This window comes from Vulpes vulpes, chromosome 9 (genome assembly GCF_048418805.1).
Source record: "Vulpes vulpes isolate BD-2025 chromosome 9, VulVul3, whole genome shotgun sequence".
In the NCBI taxonomy this organism is placed as follows: domain Eukaryota; kingdom Metazoa; phylum Chordata; class Mammalia; order Carnivora; family Canidae; genus Vulpes; species Vulpes vulpes.
This window is the reverse complement of record NC_132788.1, coordinates 93,772,593-93,794,047: the sequence shown is the minus strand read 5'-3', so window position 1 is coordinate 93,794,047 and position 21,455 is coordinate 93,772,593. Positions and strand designations below refer to the sequence as shown.

The 21,455-nt window shown below is 46.0% G+C and overlaps 1 protein-coding gene across 5 annotated transcripts in view; it reads right to left on the bottom strand.

Moving 5' to 3' along the window:
- Positions 1 to 21,455, bottom strand: part of SHISA5 (shisa family member 5) — a 24,736-nt gene extending 3,281 nt beyond the window's left edge. The window contains exons 1-4 of one of the 5 annotated variants that reach the window (XM_072721004.1): positions 21,156 to 21,332; positions 19,748 to 19,870; positions 18,667 to 18,823; positions 4,733 to 4,816 (exon numbers count right to left, since the gene is read on the bottom strand). In XM_072721004.1, the coding sequence (XP_072577105.1) occupies positions 4,733 to 4,740 (8 nt within the window). In that variant the 5' untranslated portion in view covers positions 4,741 to 4,816; positions 18,667 to 18,823; positions 19,748 to 19,870; positions 21,156 to 21,332. Of the gene's footprint in view, positions 1 to 33; positions 161 to 4,732; positions 4,817 to 14,580; positions 14,614 to 18,666; positions 18,824 to 19,747; positions 19,871 to 21,152 lie in introns of those variants that run through there. The other 4 variants (XM_025988829.2, XM_025988823.2, XM_025988840.2 and 1 more) reach the window with 4 other exon arrangements.

Below are 21,455 nucleotides of genomic sequence, written 5' to 3'. Positions count from 1 at the left end.
ACATACCACACACAGTATGGCGCCCAAGCTCACCCCATGTTAGCCTCCGCCTTCACTCCCAGGGCTCCAGCACCCCTGGACTTCCCCTCTTTCCATCATGGGCCACTCAGTCTCAATCTCCTCCCCTTTCCAGGAAACAGAAAGCAAATCTTGATCCTCCCCTAGCCCTGACGTCAGTGGGAGGAAAAGCAATACAGAGCCCTTAAAGACACAGCAGGCCCAGCTGCACCCAGGGCAGCCAGGAGCAGGGACTGAAGCCTGAGGTGGTCAGGCGGTCCTCCCGGAGCTGCCTCCCCAGCCTCACCTGCCCTCACCTGGCCTCTCACCATGGCTGTCCACCCCCCTGCCTGGACATTGCCCTGGCATCAGAGGTGCCCTGAGTGGACAAGCCACACTCTTGCTCAACCCACCAGCCCTGTTCCAGTTGTCTTCCTTGATGGGCAACTTCAGTGATCTAGGCCCACCAGCAGCCCCTGGGGCCCCCAGAATGATGAGTCCCCTCATCCCCCCTCTCCTACCTGCACATGCTTCAAACCACTAGCCTGCCTCACCAGGATGATGCAGATGTCTTCTCAAGTGCCCTTGGCCAACCTGCCAAGTCTGATCATGTCACCCCTGCTCAAAAGCCTACCATGGCTCCTGTAGCTCTTGGGATCATGCAGGAATTTGATTTATAATTTACTTGTTAAACTGTGTGTATCTGGGGCACCTGGCTGGCTCAGTCGATAAAGCATGTGACTCTTGATCTAGGGGTTGTGAGTTCAAGTCCCACTGGGTGTAGAGATTACTTGAAAATTTTAAAAAAAAAGGTCTAAAATAAATAAACTGTGTGTATCTATATATTATAGTTGACAATAAAAGACCAAAAAAAAAAATCTAAGATATGTCTCACCAGATAGTAATACTTATAATAAGACAGATTTTAATCTTGAGTTAATAAAGTCTAAATAAAATAAAACCTGTGTGATCTGGGGGCACCTGGGTGGCTTAGTGGTTGAGCACCTGCCTTTGGCTTAGGTCGTGATCCTGGGGTCCTGGAATCGAGTCCCACATCAGGCTCCCTGCAGGCAGCCTGCTTCTCCCTCTGCCTATGACTCTGCCTCTCTCTGAGTCTTTCATGAATAAATAAAATCTTAAAAAAAAAAAAAAACGTGTGTGATCTGGAACTCCCACCTTACCTCATTCTCTGTGCTCTAGCCACATCACCTTCCTTTCAGCTTTTCAAAGCACTAGGCTGTATCTGACCTCAGAGTCTTTGCATATGTAGCTCCTCCTGCCTGGTCTGCCCTTCTCTTCCTTTTACCCTCACCCTTCAGAACTCAGCTCAAAATATCACTTCCTTGGGGACATCTTCCCTGACCATCCAGATAAGTTCGGGCTCCTTGATAAGTGCTCTTACAGAATTAAATTCCTGTCTACCTCAGTTTATAAATGGACACTCTGTGTAAGCATTTGATTGACATGCACCTTGTCTCCAGCCTATGGATTCATAGAGGCACAGATGCACCTGCTTTGGGCCATCACTGTATCTTCAGCATCCAGCATACAGTAAGTGTTAAATAGGTATCTGATGAATGAAAAATTCACTCAAGACCCATGGGCAACACCTAGTGGGATAGCCAGGCATCGTCCTCTGAGGAAGGGTAATATTTGAGGGGTGGTTGCAGAGTTTGGCAGGGGCCTTTAGTGCCAATGGTCATAGTTCTAGTGGAACCACGCCCCTGAGAGGAGGGAATGGGGTTCCCAAGGTTGGATCAGAGTCCAAAGGCCAAGTTCAAAAATGCAGAATCAGCCCAGGCAGGGAGTGCTCAGGGCTGAACGGGTGGTCCCAGAAGGCCGAAGACTTCCAATGTTTGGGCCAGGGAAAGACCATCTGTGGAGCAGGGACAAGAGCAATTTCACCGTGATACTGGCAATACAGCGGACTGGCCATGATACAGCAGGTGTGAGAGCCACAGAAAGGATGCTGGGAGGGCCAGGACAGGTGCACCAGGGCCTCACCTCACCTAAGGGACCTGCATGCCTTTCCCTCCACACTGTCCTAGCAGTCAGGGTCAGCAAAAACCAGCCTGGACCTGTGACCATGCATCCTACAAATCAGGTGCTTAAAAACATGCCAATCCTGCCCAACCATCCTGTGAATAGCAAGGAACTAGGAAAGGACAATGAAATTAGGATTCAAAAGAATCATGACAGGGGACTAAGGAAGCTCTAGGGAGCATACAAGCCAAGAATGGACACAGACACTGACTGCTCAACAGAGCAGGATGGGGCTCACCTGCCAAAGTTGGGGAGCAGGCAGCAGAAGACCTAGACCAACCCCAGGCCACATGATGGGGCACACAGTGACCACATCAAGGGAAGACACCACCCATCCAGACTGTGACAAGCAGAGGTGGCCTTATCTGGGTCCCTGTACTCTGCCTTGATGCCTCATTCTTGGGGAACCCAAGGAGTCACTGACACAGGGAGACATGGGTTTTTCCCCCCACTGAAGCTTTCCTGGAGTTCCCAGCCATGGGCTGGGGAGCAGGAGCTGGAAACCACCTAGAAGCCAACACTTCAGTGGGTAAACAGTGCCCTTGGCCGAGGGGGCAGCACCCAGATGCCCACCAGGGGGCATTCACAGAAGTATCATTAGGGACCCTGCCCTTCCACCTGCTTCCCATGCCCTAAACCTTCATAAGGCAGGTGCTGTGCGAGACACAGGGTCTCTGGTTGGAGAGCAGAGGAGAGGTGAGGCAGGGAGAGGGCAGGCCAGCTGGCAGCAGGCAGGGCGGGGCACGAAGGGCAGAGCCGGGGGACAGGGAGCAGCCATGCCCGCCACGCCCAGGACACGCAGGGGCGGGGGCACGCGGCTGCCAACTCACACACCAGACCCAGGGCCCTGTGCACGCCTTGGGGAGCGACAGGTGCTCCCAGGCTCACCCCAGTCACCTCTCTGCTGCCACCACTCCTCCCGTGTCCCTCAGGACCTCGCTCTGCAATGTCCCCTCCCTCCCCTTTCTCAGCTCAAGTCTCCACCAGCATCGAAGAAGCCCTTCTCCACCCCGACTTCTCCTCCTCCTGTCCTAGTCCTCCACCAGATCGCTCTCTGAAGCTGTCTACACTCGCTTCACCCTACACACTGCCTACTCACTCTTCAATCCGCTCCACTAAACGGCACCTCCTGCCAAGGGTGCCACGGCCTCTGTGCGGTAGCGTCCACGTTTCTCAGCACCCCACAGCCCAAGCGTCCTCCCCTTTCTCCCCATGGCTCTGAACCCTCCCTCTGGGCACCTCCCCAGGCCATTCTCAAATGTTCCTAATGCTCAGGTTCAGTCCTCAACACACTCCTACCACCCACCCTGAGCCCTGAGCCCTAACCGGCTCCTGGTCCCACATCCTCTCCAGGGCTGGACCTCTGGGAGGTCAACAGAGCAGAGACCACCCCCACCATCAGCCCCACTCCCTAGTAGGCAACTGCTGAATTGTGTCCAGTCTCCCTCTGGCCTCCCAACACTTACTCCACCCATACGAAGTGTGCATCGTAACACCTCATCATGGTGGCAACAAGACAGAGCAGGAACTTGGCTAAGGGAACTGAGTTTTGGGAGATTGGGTTGTTCCCTGGCCCTGACACAGCAACCATGACGCACAAGCCCTGACAGAGACTGGGCATATCAGTTGTCCCAGCATCTTTACCACACCATCACTACTCTATCACCGAGCACCTGCATCACCATTATGTCATCACCATCACCACTGTCACCCCATCACCATCACCCTCACCCTGCCACCATCACCACCTTCACTCATCACCATCACAACCATTGTCTCATTACTGTCACTACTGTCACCCTGACATCACTGCCACCATCACCCATCACCATCACCACTGTCACCCCATCCCTGTCACCACTATTTCCTATCACTGTCACCAACACCCGTCACTGTCACCACCATCACCCTGTCACCATCACCACTGCCACATCACTGTCATCATCGCCTTGTCACTATCAACACCATCACCCCCATCACTGTCACTCTCTCCCCATCAGACACCTGTGCCCAATCCATATTGGGCACCTGTCTCACCTAGGTCAATATGGACCCTCTACCCTTTTTTTTTAAAGATTTTATTTATTTATTCATAAGAGACAAAGAGAGACAGAGACACAGGCAGAGAGAGAAGCAGGCTCCCCACAAGGAGCCTGATTCGGAACTTGATTCCAGATCCCGGGATCACACGCTAAGCCAAAGGCAGAAGCTCAAGTGCTAAGCCACTCAGGCATCCCTAGACCCTCTACCCTTGGCCTTTCAACTGTCAGCCACAGTCCCCCCATCCCTAGCACAATGATGATGACTCAACTTTCCAATATAAGGATCAAGGGAGGGGGATTCCTGGGGTGGCTCAGTGGTTTAGCGCCTGCCTTTGGCCCGGGGCGTGATCCTGGAGTCCCAGGATCGAATCCCGCGTCGGGCTCCCAGCATGGAGCCTGCTTTTCCCTCTGCCTGTGTCTCTGCCTCTCTCTCTCTCTCTCTCTCTCTATGTCTATCATGAATAAAATATATATATATTTATATATGGATATATATTTATATATGGATCAAAGGACCTGGTGATCAACTTCTCTGCAGCCCTACTACAATGACTCTGTGGCCACCTGGTCCCCACAGCCCTCACTCTAGCCCACTGAGGCCCCTGTCACCTCGACCAGGAAGATGTACCCAGCCTGCAAGTTTTACTTACCCTGACATGGGATCACTGTCCAAGCTGGAATAGAACCTCAGCGCCGAGCCCAGCTGCTCCAGCGACTCCGTATCAATGGACACACTGAAAAGACGAAACCTCACGATTAATATACCCAAGCCCCACCCAGCACATGAGGAACAAACACTATCTTAGCACACACACAAAATGCACAAAAGCCAATCCTCTACAGGCCACAGAGTAGCCCTGATGGCCCCTGAGGAGGATTATCACACACACCAGGATCTCACACATTCCTCTCGAGTGTACACGGAACATTCTCTAGTACAGACTACATGTAAGGTCACAAAACAAGGTTCAACAGATTTGGAAAGACTGGTATCATACAAAGTTATCTTCTCCCACCACAATGCGATGAAGTTAGAAGTCAGAAAGGAAGACTACCATGTCACAAAGTTCAAAAAGAAATGCTAAACATAACTCACACCTTGAGAAACTAACATGGTACCAAAAAAGAAAAGCAGCAACAAAATTGGACATTAATAAGAAATTATAAAGCAAATTAAGAAATATGTAATACAGGGCAGCCCAGGTGGCTCAGCGGTTTACACCACCTTCAGCCCAGGGCATGATCCTGGAGACCTTGGATCGAGTCCCACGTCGGGCTCCCTGCATGGAGCCTGTTTCTCCCTCTGCTTGTGTCTCTACCTTTCTCTCTCTCTCTCTCTCTTTCTCTCTCATGAATAAATAAATAAAATCTTAAAAAGAAAAAAGCAGGGCAGCCCCGGCGGCGCAGCGGTTTAGTGCCGCCTGCAGCCTGGGGTGTGATCCTGGAGACCCAGGATTGAGTCCCATGTTGGGCTCCCTGCATGGAGCCTGCTTCTCCCTCTGTCTGTGTCTCTGCCTCTCTCTCTCTATCTCTCTCTTCCTGTGTCTCTATGAATAAACAAAATCTTAAAAAAAAGAAAAAGAAAAAAGCTCCTTTTTTTAAAAAAAAGAGAAATATATAATACAAAAAATACAAATTCAAAGGGGCACATGCACCCCAATATTCATAGCAGTATTATCAACAATAGCCAAATTATGGAAAGAGTCCAAGTGCCCAAGTCCCACTCCCCCTGCTTGTGATTGCTCTCTCTCTCAAATAAATAAATAAAATATTTAAGAAAAAAATAGGGGTGCTTGGGTGGCTCAGTCAGGTAAGCATCTGACTTCAGTTTGGTCATGATCCCAGGGTCCTGGAATCAAGCCCAATATCAGACTTCCGGCTCTATGGGAAGTTTGTTTCTCTCTCTTCTTCTGCAGCTCCCCCTGCTTGTGCTTGTGCTCTCTCCCTCTCTCTCTCCCTCTCTGTTGCTGTCAAATAAATAAATAAATAAATCTTTAAAAATAAAACAAAATAGGGGATCCCTGGGTGGCGCAGCGGTTTAGCACCTGCTTTTGGCCCAGGGCGCGATCCTGGAAACTCGGGATCGAATCCCACGTCGGGCTCCCAGTGCATGGAGCCTGCTTCTCCCACTGCCTATGTCTCTGCCTCTCTCTCTCTCTCTCTCTCTCTCTGTGTGTGTGTGTGTGTGACTATCATAAATAAATAAAAAATAAAACAAAATAAAATCTTTTTTAAAAAAGGATATGGGGGTGCCTGGGTGGCTCAGTTGGTTAAGAATCTGCCTTCTGTTCAGGTCATGATCAGGTCAGGATCAAGCCCCACATCAGGCTCCCTGCTGCTTCTCCTTCTCCCTCTGCTACTCACCCTGCTTATGCTCTCTCACTCTCTATCAAACAAATAAAATAAAATTTTAAAAAAGATGTGGTGTATCTATACAATAGAATATTACTCAGCCATCAAAAAGGATGACATTTGCAGGCAGCCTGGGTAGCTCAGTGATTTAGCACCGCTTTCAGCCCAGGGCATGATCCTGGAGTCCTGGGATCGAGTCCCACATCAGGCTTCCTGCTTGGAGCCTGCTTTTCCCTCTGCCCGTGCCTCTGCCTTTCTCTCTCTCTCTTTCTCTCTCATGAATAAATAAATAAAATCTTAAAAAAAAAAGAAAGATATTTGTGATTTGCAATGATATGGGTAGAGCTAGAGTGTATTATGCTGGTTGAAATAAGTCAATCAGAGAAAGACAAATACCGTATGATTTCACTCATGTGGAATTTAGGGGAAAAAAAGAGAGAGAAGGAGGCACACCATAAGAGACTTAAAAAAAAAAAAGATTTTATTTATTTATGAGATACAGAGAGAGAGAGAGGCAGAGACAGAGGCAGAGGGAGAAGCAGGCTCCATGCAGGAAGCCTGATGCAGGACTCAATCCCGGGACCCCAGGATTACGTCCTGAGCTGAAGGCAGATGCTCAACTGCTGAGCCAATCAGGCATCCCTCATAAGAGGCTCTTAACTATAGGAAATAAACTGAGGGTTAATGGAGGGGGGTGGGCAGGGGATGGGCTAGTTGGGGAATGGTCATTAAAGAGGGCTGATGAGCACTGGGTGCTGTTTGTAAGTGATGGATCATTCAGTTCTACTCCTAAAACCAATATTAATTATACTATATATTAACTAACTAGAATTTAAATTAATATTTGGAAGAAAACAATAAATAAAATGTGCCAAGTGGGAAAAAATAAATTAAGAAATAAATAAAACTGAAAATAAATAAATAGATAAATAAATAAATAAATAAATAAATAAATAAATAAATAAATAAAACTGGATAAGAAAAATATGATAGGTTAAAATTCATGAAACATAGCTAACAGAGTTCTTAGAGGGAAATTTATTATCTTTTTTTTTTTTTAGATTTTTATTTATTTATTCATGAGAGACACACAGAGAGAGAGGCAGAGACACAAGAAGAGGGAGAAGCAGGCTCTCTGTGAGGAGTGTGATGCAGGACTCTATCCAGGGATCATGCCCTGAGCCAAAGGCTGCCGGTCACCACTGAGCCACCCAGCTGCCCCTATTATCTTTCTTTTTTTTTTTTAAGATTGATTTACTTATTTCAGAGAGACAGAGATTCCAAGGTGGGAGGAGGGGCAAAGGGAAAGGGAGAGGGAAAGAATCTTTAGTAGGCTCTCCACTGAGCACAGAGCCTGACACCACGTTTGATCTCACAACCCTGAGACCATTACCTGAACTGAAATCAAGAGTCAAACACTCAGGGCACCTGGGTGGCTCAGTCAGTTTAAGAATCTGCCTTCTGTTCAGGTCATGATCCCAGGGTCCTGGGATCAAGCCCTTCAAAAGACTCTCTTCTCATGTGAGCCTACCTCTGCCTCTCCCTAACTTCCCACCCCCGTTCATGTTTGCTCTCTCTCTCTCAAATACATAAATAAAATCTTAAAAAAAAAAAAAAAAGCCACTCAACCAAGTCACCCAGGTGCCTCCAAAATGTATTTACCTTTAAAAGTAAGATGTGGGGGCAGCCCTGGTGGCGCAGTGGTTTGGTGCCACCTGCAGCCTGGGGTGTGATCCTGGAGACTTGGGATTGAGTCCCACATCGGGCTCCCTGCATGGAGCCTGCTTCTCCCTCTCCCTCTGCCTGTGTCTCTGCCTCTCTCTGTGTGTCTATGAATAAATAAATAAAATCTTTAAAAAATAAAAATAAATAAAAATAAAAGTAAGATGTGGGATCCCTAGGTGGCTCAGCGGTTTAGCGCCTGCCTTTGGCCCAGGGCGCGATCCTGGAGACCCGGAATCGAGTCCCACATCGGGCTCCTGGTATGGAACCTGCTTCTCCCTCCTCCTGTGTCTCTGCCTCTCACTCTCTATGTCTATAATAAATAAATACATAAATAAATCTTTAAAAAAATAAATAAATAAAAAATAAAAGTAAGATGTTAGGGACGCCTGGGTAGCTCAGTGGTTGAGCATCTGTCTGCCTTAGGCTCAGGTCGTGATCCCGGGGTCCTAGAATCGAGTCCTGCATTAGGCTCTGCACAGCGAGCCTGCTTCTCCTTCTGCCCCTCTCTTGCTCATGAATAAATAAAAATAAAATATTTTTTAAAAAATTTAAAAAGTAAGATATTAAACTCAAGAAAGTGGGGGAAAAGTAATAGAGCAAAGCCCCTCATTAAGGAAGAGATTAATAAAGGGAAACACAAAAATAAAATAGAGCAACAGCCACAAAAAGTAATACAAAAGATTTAAAAACCCAAAGTTGATAGGCCTCTGGCAAGACTCATCAAAGAGAAAAGTCACACAAAAGGAAAAAAGCATAATAAAAAGGGGGAGTGATGCCTGGGTGGCTCTGTGGTTTAGCTCCCGCCTTTAGCCCAGGGCCTGATCCTGGCAGGGAGCCTGCTTCTCCCTCTGCCTGTGTCTCTGCCTCTCTCTTTCTGTCTCTCATGAATAAATAAATAAAATCTTAAAAATAAATAAATAAACAAAAATAAATAAAAGGTGGAAATAACTACAGGTACAACAGATCTTAAAAGTAGTAACTTTAAGGGTGTCTGCGTGGCACAGTTGGTTGAGCTCAGTTCATGATCTCAGGGTCATGGGATCAAGCCCCATGTAGGCTCTGCACTTGCTGCAGTCTGCTTGAGACTCTCTCTCCCTTGCTCTCTGCCCCTCCCCACGCCTTCCCTCTCTCTCACTCTAAAATAGATAAATAAAGGATGCCTGGATGGCTCAGTCGGTTAAGCATCTGCCTTTCGCTCAGGTCATGATCCCAGGATCCTGGGATCGAGTCCCACATCAGGCTCCCTGCTCAGTGAGGTGCTTGCTTCTCCCTCTCTCTCTGCCACTGCTCCTGCTTGAGCTCTTTCTCTCTCTCTCTCAAATAAATAAATAAAATATCTTAAAAATAAATAAATCTTCAAAAAATAAAAGTAATAACTTCAAAAAAAAAAAAAAAAAAAAGTAATAACTTCATTGGCCAGTATCAAAAAGACAAAATATAACAAGTACTAGGGAAAATGTGGAGAAAGGGGAACAATCGTGCATGGTTAGTAGGAATGCAAACTGGTGCAGCCACTGAAAAACAGTATGGAGTTTCCCCAACAAATTAAAAATAGGCCGGGCAGCCCCTGTGGCCCAGCTAAAGGTTTAGCGCCTCCTGCAGCCTGGGGTGTGATCCTGGAGACCCGGGATTGAGTCCCACATTGGGCTCCCTGCATGGAGCCTGCCTTTCTCCCTCTGCCTCTCTCTCTCTCTCTCTGTGAGTCTGTCATGAATAAATAAAATCTTTAAAAAATAATAATAATAAAATAGGCATAAACATATAATCCATAAATAAGCAATTCCACTTCTGGATATTTACCTGAAGAAAATGAAAACACGGGCAGCCTTGGTGGCTCAGCGGTTTAGTGCCACCTTCTGCTCATGATCCTGGAGTCCCAGGATGGAGTCCTGCATTGGGCTCCCTGTGTGGAGCCTGCTTCTCCCTCTGCCTGTGTCTCTGCCTCTCTCTCTCTCTCTCTCATGAATAAATAAATAAAATCTTAAAAAAAAAAAAAAACTTTCACAAGGGAGTTACAATTAAAAAAAAAAAAGAAAATGAAAACACCAATTTGAAAAGATATGTGCACCCTTAGGTTCACTGCAGAATTATTTATAATAAGACAGAAGCACCACAAGTGTTGATTGGTAGATTAGTGGATAATGAAGATGTGAGATACACAGACACACAGACATACACACATAAACACACACTGGATAGAGCAACATGGATAGAACCAAAGGGTATTATGTTAACCGAAATAAGACAGAGAAAGGCAAATACCGTATGATTTCACTTATATGTGGATCTAACAAACAGCAAAACAAAACAGAAAGAGACTCATAGATACAGGAAACAAACTGGTGATTACCAGAGGGAGGATAAGTTGGGGGGGGGGGGTGAAGGGGGTTAAGAGGCACAAGCTTCTAGTCATAAAATACACACGCCACAGGGATGTAATGTACAGCACAGGGAATATAGTCAATAATATTGCAGTAACTTTGTATGGTGACAAATGGTGACTATACTTATTCTGGGGATCATTTTGCAATATAAAAATAGTGAATCACTGTGATGTATATCTGAAACTAACAGAATCTTGTTTGTCAACTATACTTTGATTTAAAAAATAATAACTTTACTTATATTCTTTTTTTAAGTTTATTTATTTATTTATTAGAGAGAGAGAGAACGAGACTGGGCATAGAGGGAGAGGGAGAAGCAGATTCCCTGCTGAGCAGAGAGCCCGATGCAATGTTTGTTCCCAGGACCCTGAAATCCTGACCTGAGCTAAAAGCAGACACCTAACCAACTGAGCCACCTAGGTACTCCCCTTATTTGGATTCTGATTTGAACAAACCACCCATGAAAAGGAACAAGTGGAGGCAACTAAAGACAGACTGGCACTGAAAATTATTAATGATTTACTGTTCATTGTGCCAAATATGTTATTGAATTAGTGGTTATATTTCTTTACAAAGGACTCATTCGTACAGATGAAAACTAACATTTAAGAAGAAAATTTTTAAAAGATTTATTTTAGAGAGAGCAGGGGGAGGGGCAAAACCAGAGAAAGAATCTCAGGCAGACTCCCCACTGAGCACACAGCCCAACTTGGGGCTTGATCCCAGAACCCTGAGATCATGACCTGAGCCAAAATCCAGAGTTGGATGCTCAACCCATTGAGCCACCCAGACACCCTGGGAGAAATTTTTATGATGTTTCAATTTTTATTTTGTTTTAAAATAATCTGAAAAAAAGTGAGGGGGGCATGTATAGAATAAGAGCATCAGGGCAGCCCGGGTGATTCAGCGGTTTAGCACCACCTTCTGCCCAGGGCATGATCCTGGAGACCCAGGATACAGTCCGACGTCAGGCTCCCTATATGGAGCCTGCTTCTCCCTCTGCCTGTGTCTCTGCCTCTCTCTCTCTCTCTCTCTCTCTCTCTCTCTCTCTCGAATAAATAAAATCTTAAGAAAAATAAAAGCATCAGAGTTTTGGCAACTATGGAAGCAGGTGATGGATATATAGAGTTATTATATTATTCTCTCTCCTTTTATAATTTTGGAAAGTTTCCAAAATTAAGTGTAAAACAAAATAAAATTAAAAAGCATTAGGAACACCTACATTCTATTTTTTTAAAGGTTTTATTTATTTGTTCACAAGAGACAGAGAGAGAGAGAGAGGCAGAGACAGAAGCAGGCTCCTCGCAGGGAGCCTGACATGGGACTCGATCCCAGTTCCTAGGATCACACCCTGAGCTAAAGGCAGCTGCTCAACTGCTGAGCCACCCAGGCATCCCCGAGCACCTATATTCTAAATTTGAAGGAAAAGTGAAGCTGAAGAAAAAAAAATTATTTATTTATTTATTTATTTTTTAAAGATTTTATTTATTTATTCATGAGAGACACAGAGAGAGGCAGAGACATAGGCAGAGGGAGAAGCAAGCTCCATGCAGGGAGCTTGATGTGGGACTCGATCCTGGGACTCCAGGATCATGCTCTGGGCCAAAGGCAAGCACAAACTGCTGAGCCACCCAGGCACCCCCCCAAAATTTTTTTAATTAAAAAAAAAAGTGAAGCTGAAGAGATAATATTTTTTAAAAACCAGTGTACAGGGATCTCTGGGTGGCTCAGTGGTTTAGTGCCTGCCTTTGGCCCAGGGTGCGATCCTGGAGTCCCGGGATCAAGTCTCGCATCAGGCTCCCTGCATGGAGTCTACTTCTCCCTCTGTCTGTGTCTCTGCCTCTCTCTCTCTCTCTCTCTCTCTCTGTCTATCATGGATAAATAAATAAAATCTTAAAAAAAAAAAAAAAAAAAAGGGATCCCTGGGTGGCGCAGCGGTTTAGCGCCTGTCTTTGGCCCAGGGCGCGATCCTGGAGACCCGGATCCCACGTCGGGCTCCCGGTGCATGGAGTCTGCTTCTCCCTCTGTCTATGTCTCTGCCTCTCTCTCTCTCTCTCTCTCTCTCTGACTATCATAAATAAATAAAATGTTTTTAAAAAGTTATAAAAAAAAAAACAACAGTGTACAGTGGCTGGTCAGTTGGAAAAGCATGTGACTCTTGATCTCAGAGTCATGGGTTCGAACCCCACATTGGGTATAGAGATAAAACTTTTTAAAAAAATCAATGCGTGGGCTTAGGTGAGCAGTAACAGAGCAAAAGATACCAAGCTGGTGTATTGGAGGCTGGAAATAAAGATCCATGGAAGTAAGCCTGGCACCTGAGGCTCTGTTCTCTTGGAAGCATTAGCCAACTTCAGAGGAGTAGCTGAAGGGCTGAGTAGCACTTCCAAAAGTCTCAGGTGATAGATATTAGAACCAGAGCCCACCAGGTGGGAAAGCCCTGATGATTCCCACTCACTTGGGATGAGGCCTCAAATGCTGCACCCCAAGAAGAAGGGAGGAAAGTGAGTATAGAGATCTCAGCTTCTAATCCTCTTAGTCTCTGCAGTTAGGCCAAGATGGTTTTAAGAGTGCTGTGTCCCAGGGTGCCTGGGTGGCTCAGTGGTTGAGCGTCAGCCTTTGGCTCAGGTTGTAATCCTGGGGTCCTGGGATTGAGTCTCGCATCAGACTGCCCACATGGAGCCTAGATCTCCCTTTGCCTATGTCTCTGCCAATCTGTGTCTCTCATCAATAAATAAATAAAGAATCTTAAAAAAAAAAAAAAAAAAAAAGAATGCTGTGTCCCTGACAAAAGCAATATAAATCCTCCCTGGAAGAAGTCCTAGACTCTAAATTTCTATAATCAATTCTGTAAATGTAGTATCAAGCACACCATCAAAAATTTTCAGGAACACTAAGACACTAGACAACATGAATAGAAAACAGAAACAATTGACAACAGAAATAACCCCCAGGGCTTCAAATATTGAAGCTACTGACATCAAACGCCACCACATACATAGTTCAAGGAGACAAAAGAAAAAATCAAGCAGTCCAGGAGAACATGGAATATTAAAAAAGACACAAAAATTCTAGAACTAAAAAACAATACTACAAATTCATAATTTATTAGTCACAGTTGAAGATAGAATTAATCAACTGGAGGATAGGTCTACATGTAGACTGAAGCTCAGAGACACAAAAAGATAGTAAATGTAAAGACAGAAGGTGGTGGGCAAAATATGAAATACAAGAGGTTTACAAGTGGTCTTACATATCTGTAGAGTCCTAAAAGGAAAAGAGTGAGAGAATGGAGCAGAAGCAATGTTTAAAGAGATAACGGCTGCCAGTTTTTCAAAACTGAAGAAAAACAGCCCAATAATTCAAGAAGTACTGAGAACCCCAAGCAGCACAAAGCCACAGTGAGGCACATCACAGCAAAACTGCTAAAAAACAAATACAAAGAAAAATCTTAAAAGTAGTCAGAGGCACACCTGGGAGGCTCAGTCAGTTGAGTGTCTGACTCTTGGTTTCAACTCAGGTCATGATCTCAGGGTAGGTGAGATGGAGCCCTGCATGAGGCTCCCTGCTCAGGGGGAGTCTGCTTGAGATTCTCTCTTTCCCTCTGCCTGTCATCTGGCACATGCATGCGCTCTCTCTCAAATAAATAAATAAATAAATAAATAAATAAAATCTTTTTAAAAATTAAAAGTTTATAAAAAGTAGTTAGAGAAAACGTATTGCTTGCAAAGGAGCAATGACTAAACTGTCATTTGGTTTCTCAATAAAAATGATATCAGAAGACAATGGAATGGAGCACCTGGCTGGCTCCTTCAGAAAAGCCTCTCAAGGTCATAGATTCAAGCCCCACATTGGGTATAGAGATTGCTTAAAAAAAAAAATTAAAAAGACAATGTAATAAAAGCCTTAAGGGCTAAAAGAAGTTAATAGCTGCCAACCTAGAGATCTATAACCAGGAAAAATATCCTTTAGGAAGGAAGGTGAAATAAAGACATTTTCAGAGAAACAAAAACAGAGAAAATTTGACACCAGCATACCTGCATGAGAGGTAGAAGGATCACGATCTCAGTTGAGGCTTAAAGATGCAGAAGCAATAAGCAGCAGCAGAGAGGATAAATATATGGATAAATGCAAATAAACATTCGCTGTCAAAAACAAACAACTTACTATCTTTGAGGTTTACAGTAGTATTACAAGAGATAAAGAGGCATATTATACATGATAAAATGAATAATTCAGAAAGTCAAACCAAAAAAAAAAAAAAAGTCAAATCAATCCTAAGTAAGTATGTACCTAATAACAAAACATCAGAATTCATGAAGCAAATATTGATAGAACTAAAAGAAGAATAAATATATCTGTGGTCTCTTAGTAATCGACAAAACAAGCAGACAAAACCAATAAGGACAGAAAGGATCCAAACACTATTATCAACCAACTTGACCTAACTGACACCTATAAAAGGACTATACCCAACAACTGCAGAATATACCATTTTTCAAGTTCATGTGAAACACTTAGGTATGGTATATGCTGGGTCATAAAATGAATCTCAATAAATTTCAAAGGACTTAAATCTTAAAAGAAAACTTCGCAATGAGATATTACTACACATTCACCAAAATTATTAAAATTCAAACCTTCTAGGAAATAGAAATGATATAAATCTTGACTGAGGTATTATATGTGAGAAGTATACATTTACTAAAACTCATCAAACTGAAACATTAAGACTTGTGCATTTTACTGTATGTAGTACCTCAATTTTTTTCTTTAATTTTTTAAAATTTTTATTATTTTATTATTTTATTTTATTATTTTATTTTATTTTATTTTATTTTATTTTATTTTATTTTATTTTATTTTATATTTTTGAAAGAGAGCATGAGCAAGGGGGAAGGGCAGAAGGAGAGGAGAGAGGCAGGCTCCATGCTCAGCTCAGTGCATAGCCAGATGCAGAGCCAGATGCAGGGCTCAACCTGAGCCAAAACCAAGATTTGGACACCCAACTGACTGAGCTACCCAGATGCCCCTATACCTCAATTTTTTAAAAATGGTTTATAACACCAAGTTTTGAGAGGATGCACAGCAAACTGGACTTCTCACACATGGCTGGTAAGAGTATAAATGGTACAACAGTGTTAGAAAACTATAAGTATCTGCCAAAGCTGAACACATGCACCCAATGACTCAGCAATTTTACTCCTAGATATTTACCCAAAAGAAATATGTGTTATTTAAAGTTTTATTTTTTTAAGTAATCTCTATTCCCAGTGTGGGGCCTGAGATCAAGAGTCTCATGCTCTCTGACTGAGCCAGCCAGGAGTCCCAGAAATATGTTTCTTTTAAAAGATACCAAAGAAGGGGAATCCCTGGGTGGTGCAGGGTTTGGCGCCTGCCTTTAGCCCAGGGCGCGATCCTGGAGACCCGGGATCAAATCCCATGTGGGGCTCCCGGTGCATGGAGCCTGCTTCTCTCTCTGCCTGTGTCTCTGCCTCTCTCTCTCTCTCTCTCTCTGTGTGTGACTATCATAAATAAATAGAAATTAAAAAAAAAAAAAAAGATACCAAAGAGGGACATGTGGGTGGCTCAGTTAAATGCTCGACTCTTGATTTTGGCTCAGATCATGAGCTTGAGGTCATGAGATGAAGCCCCAAGTTGGGTTCCATACTCAACAGGGAGTCTGTTTGAGATTCTTTCTCTCCCTTTCTCTCTGCCTTTCATCCCCTCATGCACACACTCTCTCTCTCAAATAAATAAACAAATCTTTAAAATGCATCAAAGATTTGTAAAAAAGAGTTCTTAGTATTGCTGTCAGAATAGCAGAAACCTTCCTTAGTCTAATAAAAGGTGTCTTAAAAAAAGCTACAACAAATAATTATTTTTAATCATGAAATGATGGAAGCCTTCTCTCTGAGACAAGAATGCTACCTATTATCACTTTCGATCAACACTGTACTGGAGATCTTAGCCAGTGCAATAAAGCAAGAAAAAGTAATTAAAAGTATAAGAATAGGAATGGAAGAAATAAAACATTGATTACATATGATGTGACTTTGTAGAAAATTCTAAAGAAATTTCCACTAAAATCACTGAAATTAATAAGTAAATTTAGTAAAGTCTCTGGATACAAGGTCAATTTATAAAAATGTATTACCTTTCTCTGTATCAATAAATAATGAGAATCTTAAACTTACAGTACCATCAAAAAAGATTAATTACCTAGGGAAAAAAATACAGATGCAGAGAAACTATTTGATAAAATTCAAAATTCTTTTATGACTAAAAGTACAAGCAAATTAGAAATAGAAGGAAACTTCTTTAATCTGATAAATGGCACCAATAAAAAAGCTACAACTAGCATCATACCTAATACTGTACGTTTTATCTAAACAGGGAAATATGCTCTTACCACGTCCATTCAACATTGCAATGGAGGTCTTAGCCCATGCAATGAGGCAAGAAAGAGGAATAAAGGCATACAGAGTATGAAAGAAGTAAAGAGTAGAAGGGGAAAAAATGGAATAAAACCAAACCAAAACAATATGGTAAGTGAAAAAGAAAGAAATACAGAAAGGAGAGAACAATAAAAAGCACAAAAATAAGATGACAAATATAATTTCAAAACACCAATAATTTCATTAAATGTAAATGAAATGTTCCTTTATTTAAAAAATTACTGGAATGGATTTTTGTTTTTTTTGTTTGTTTTTTGTTTTTTTATTTTTTATTTTTTATTTATTTATTTATTGGATTTTTGTTTTTTAAAGGACACCAAAAGTTTGGAAGTAAAAGGGTAGAATAGGATCCATCAGGAATCCTTAGGTAGGGATACCTGGGTCGCTCAGCTGTTGAGTGTCTGCCTTCTGGCTCAGGGCGTGATTCCAGGATCCGGGATTGAGTCCCACATCGGACTCCTTGCATGGAGCCTGCTTCTCCCTCTGCCTATGTCTCTGCCTCTCTCTGTGTCTCTCATGAATAAATAAAGTCTTTAAAAAACAAAACTTTAACTTAAAAAATCAGTCAATCAGGGATCTCTGGGTGGCTCAGCGGTTTAGCGCCTGCCTTCGGCCCAGGGCACGATCCTGGAGTCCTGGGATCGAGTTCCGTGTCGGGCTCCCGGCACGGAGCCTGCTTCTCCCTCCTCCTGTGTCTCTGCCTCTCTCTCTGTGTCTATCATGAATAAATAAATAAATAAATCTTTTTTAAAAAAATCAGTCAATCGGGGATTCCTGGGTAGCTCAGTGGTTTGGCGCCTACCTTTGGCCCAGGGCGTGATCCTGGAGTCTCAGAAATCAAGTCCCACATCAGGCTTCCTGTATGGAGCCTGCTTCTCCCTCTGCCTGTGTCTCTGCCTCTCTCTCTCTCTCTCTCTCTCTCTCTCCCCGTGTCTCTCATGAATAAATAAATAGAATCTTTACAAAAAAAAATCAGGCAATCACACAAACAAAAGGACATACAGGCTGGCTGCTTATGGAGTGAGAGGGAAATGGAAGGCTCATGTGAGATTGAATATGTAAAATGGTATGAGCTGGTCTTGCCCAGACCAGTGATGATCACCTGCCATGAGCTGAATAGTTGAACCACCTCAAGCCTCTCTATACTATGACTAAACAAAAGAAACACAGATTTGGCAAAGGGAGATCTTCTATCCAGCCCATGAAACGGTCTAAATCCAGATGGAATGCAAATCCACTGGCCACACCAAGAGGACACAGGCAGTGTAATGTGCATTCCAGGGGCCCCAAGATGATACCTACATAAACTACATACAATACCCCTGCCAGGTACATGCATATACTACAGGGTACACTCACACCAAGGTGTGCACAGATACAGGTACATAGCCAGGCATGAGCCACAGCGCCAGCTGAGGCCACCACCCCTGAGAAACCCACTCAGCCGAAGACTGAGTGAGCTGCAGCCCTTGAGGGTTGGGGAGAGAGGGACAAGGGACTAACTGAGCAAGTTCTGGGGAATTCAGCCCAGAACAGGAGCTCCCCAACCTCACCCCCACCCCTGGTCCAGTGCTCTACCATCTTGAAGCAGCTCAGAGGCCAGAGGGGCAGGGCTATTTCTCCTTCATGCACACTTCTGCTGGGGGCAGACTCAGGTGCACCCACCTGGCTTCAGGCACACCACACCCTTCTTCATTCCATACAAATTTCTTCAGCTCATCAGAGCAGCAGTATTGGTAATAACAGTTGCCACAGCAGAACTCAGGACAGGACTCAGGGAAGAGGTTGCGTTCATGGGAAGCCACACACACCTCACTGCGAGCTGGAGTAGACAAACACACTGGTCAATCTGTGGCCATGGGGCCAGGCCTCACGCCAGATCTCAGCCACGTCCCGGTCAACAGCCCTGGCCCAGCACAGCCATCAGATACAAGAGTCTGGGCTGTCTTTGAGCGACACTAGTCATTGGCCACTTCTGGCCACATCCCCCATCAGCCTTGCCCTCTCCCCCCCACCAGCCACTTGCCTTCTGACAGAAGCCTGACCTTTCTAAGTGGGAATCTGATCACTTCCTGCTCTTGGACCATCCCTGGTCTCCACTGTCTCATGCTCAAGTCTAGATCACCAAGGGCTTTGATGGTCACCCCAACTTTCCAGCTCTGCCCACACTCAGGCCATATTTTTGCCTATTTCCCATTCCTTGTCTTCAAATCTACCCGTCATTCAAGGCTTTCCTCCAGGCCCCTTCCTCCAGAAGCCGTCCAAGCCCAGCGGTCACAGAGCTGAACTGGAACACCCCCAACCAGCTGCAGAGGCCCAGACACTGGGCCAATGAGCTCCCAATCCTTACTCTGTCTCCTCTCCACTCAGCCACAGCAGCCTCAGCCTCTGCTAGACAGGGGACTGCAGGGGCCTGGCTCTCGGGGCACAGATCACAGACCACACCCTCGGGGCAGGCTGTCTTCAGACCAACTCGCCATTGGCCATTGGTCACAGCCATACCCACCATATATGTGTCTGTGAAGCACTTCACCCTAGGCTGGGCCTGTAGCAGATAACCTAGAAAATGTTTACGCAATTGGTGGCCAGGGTTCTGGGACGGCAGCACCACCTCAACCCCAGAACCATCACAAGGCTTTCAGCCAGAGCTGGGATCCAAGGACCTTTCCATAGGCTGGGATAAAGGCAGACCTTCAATATTCCAGGTCATGATGAAAGGACCTGGTTGACAAGTGTGGGAAATTACCGAGGACTTTGGAAGACCACGAGGCTTGCAAACTTCCAGAAAGATGCTATAGCCATGTATCCGTAGGCTAGATTAGCAGAGATCTAGTGCCCACCAGCAGGATGGAGTGGTCCCAGATGGTACCTGGACAGACCCCAAATGGAACACCCATTTCAGCAAGGTCCAGATGACTGTGGTAGCCTGGGGACAGGTCTGATGATAAACCCTGAAGTATGGGTATGTCACCTGGAAACAGGGCACAGCACCTGGACTCTGGAGACCCAGACTGGCCAGGGCCCCAGGGCAGTGTGCAGCGTCTGGAGACCCAGCCTGGTCAGTATATCATGTACAGAGCGAGGCCCAAAGACAGAGGCACTGAGCGACCTCTTTGAGAAGAGATAACTATAAATGGGACGGAGCGGGGGGTGGCGGGGCAGGGCGGGGTGCTCTGTTCTTGACAGGTTCAGGCAGAGCCCTGCTCTGGGCAAAGCTGCAGGGCAGAGGACCTGGCTGCTACCAGGCTCACCCCAGCCAGCTGTGCAACTGACAATAGGTATGGTCCGCGTGGCCCATGCTACTGGGTAACTCAGGTGACCCACCTCCTTACAGCCTTATGGCCACAGCCCAGCCTCTAAGCTGGGGCTGCACACACACCCCAACACCGTTTGGGCCAAGAGCCCACGACACAAATGCTCTTCTGGGCCCCAGACACTCTGCACGAGCTGTGCCAGATTTCACTGGACCAGGGACCAGGGCTCCACTTTCTCCTTTCCCACCCCAAATTCCCAGATTCATCTCACCCCCCAGGAAATAAAGCCCTTCTACTCAAGGAAGCCACTCACCCCAGAGGGATCATCGCTTCCTCTGGCTGGGCAAGGGGCTGTTCCAATTCCTACCCCTAAAGGGCCCCCAGCCTGGCCTCCTTGTCTGTGAATCATCGGTCTACCATTAACACACACAGTAGTGTTTCCTCCAACCCCTGAGGCCAGGCTCAGCGGTCTCCAGGAACCCAAGGGCCATGGAGCAGCTTGGAGCAGCGGGTGGGGTCTTCTAGCCAGTAAATAGAGCCTAAGGGAAGGCCTCTGATGGAGGGGCCAGGCTTCCCTCCTGCCACCACCCTAGGCTAAGGAGCCCCTGGGGACCCAATCCCTTGGAACATCTGAAAGAGCGGACCCCATCGAGGGCAGGACGAGGGTGGCAACTTCCTAGGGTCTGAGCAGTGTCAGTTCAGATAGGAGGGGTGCTGTGGCCCAGGTCAGGTCAGGCCTGGGGGTTGGCTGGCCGCCTCCGGGTTATTGGGGTGGGGGCCACTGCGGGGGTGGTGCTGCCCGGGTTCACTCCAGAGACTGCACGGAGGTGGCTACCACCCTCCCCAACACACTGTCCCTTCCCTGGGACAAACTCCACCCCACCCCCATGGGCTCACCACCTGGAGGCGGCGGGAGCAGCAGCAGCAGCAGCAGGATCCGTGGCGCGGGCACCCGCGCGGCCATGGCGGGGCGGTGGACGGACCGAAGGACGCACGGGCAGAGGCTGCAGGGGTTGAGGTGCGCGGCAGCCTCAGCGACCCGTGAGGCCACCGCTTCCTCGCCCCGCCCCGGCGGCCTGTTCCGGGAACCCCGCCCGGAGGAGGGAGCGAGGGAGAGCGAGGCCGGGGAGGGGGAGCCGACGCCCCTCCCAGCCTCGGCCGGGCCAGTCCAGGGGCCACGCGGAAACCACAGCCCCAGCC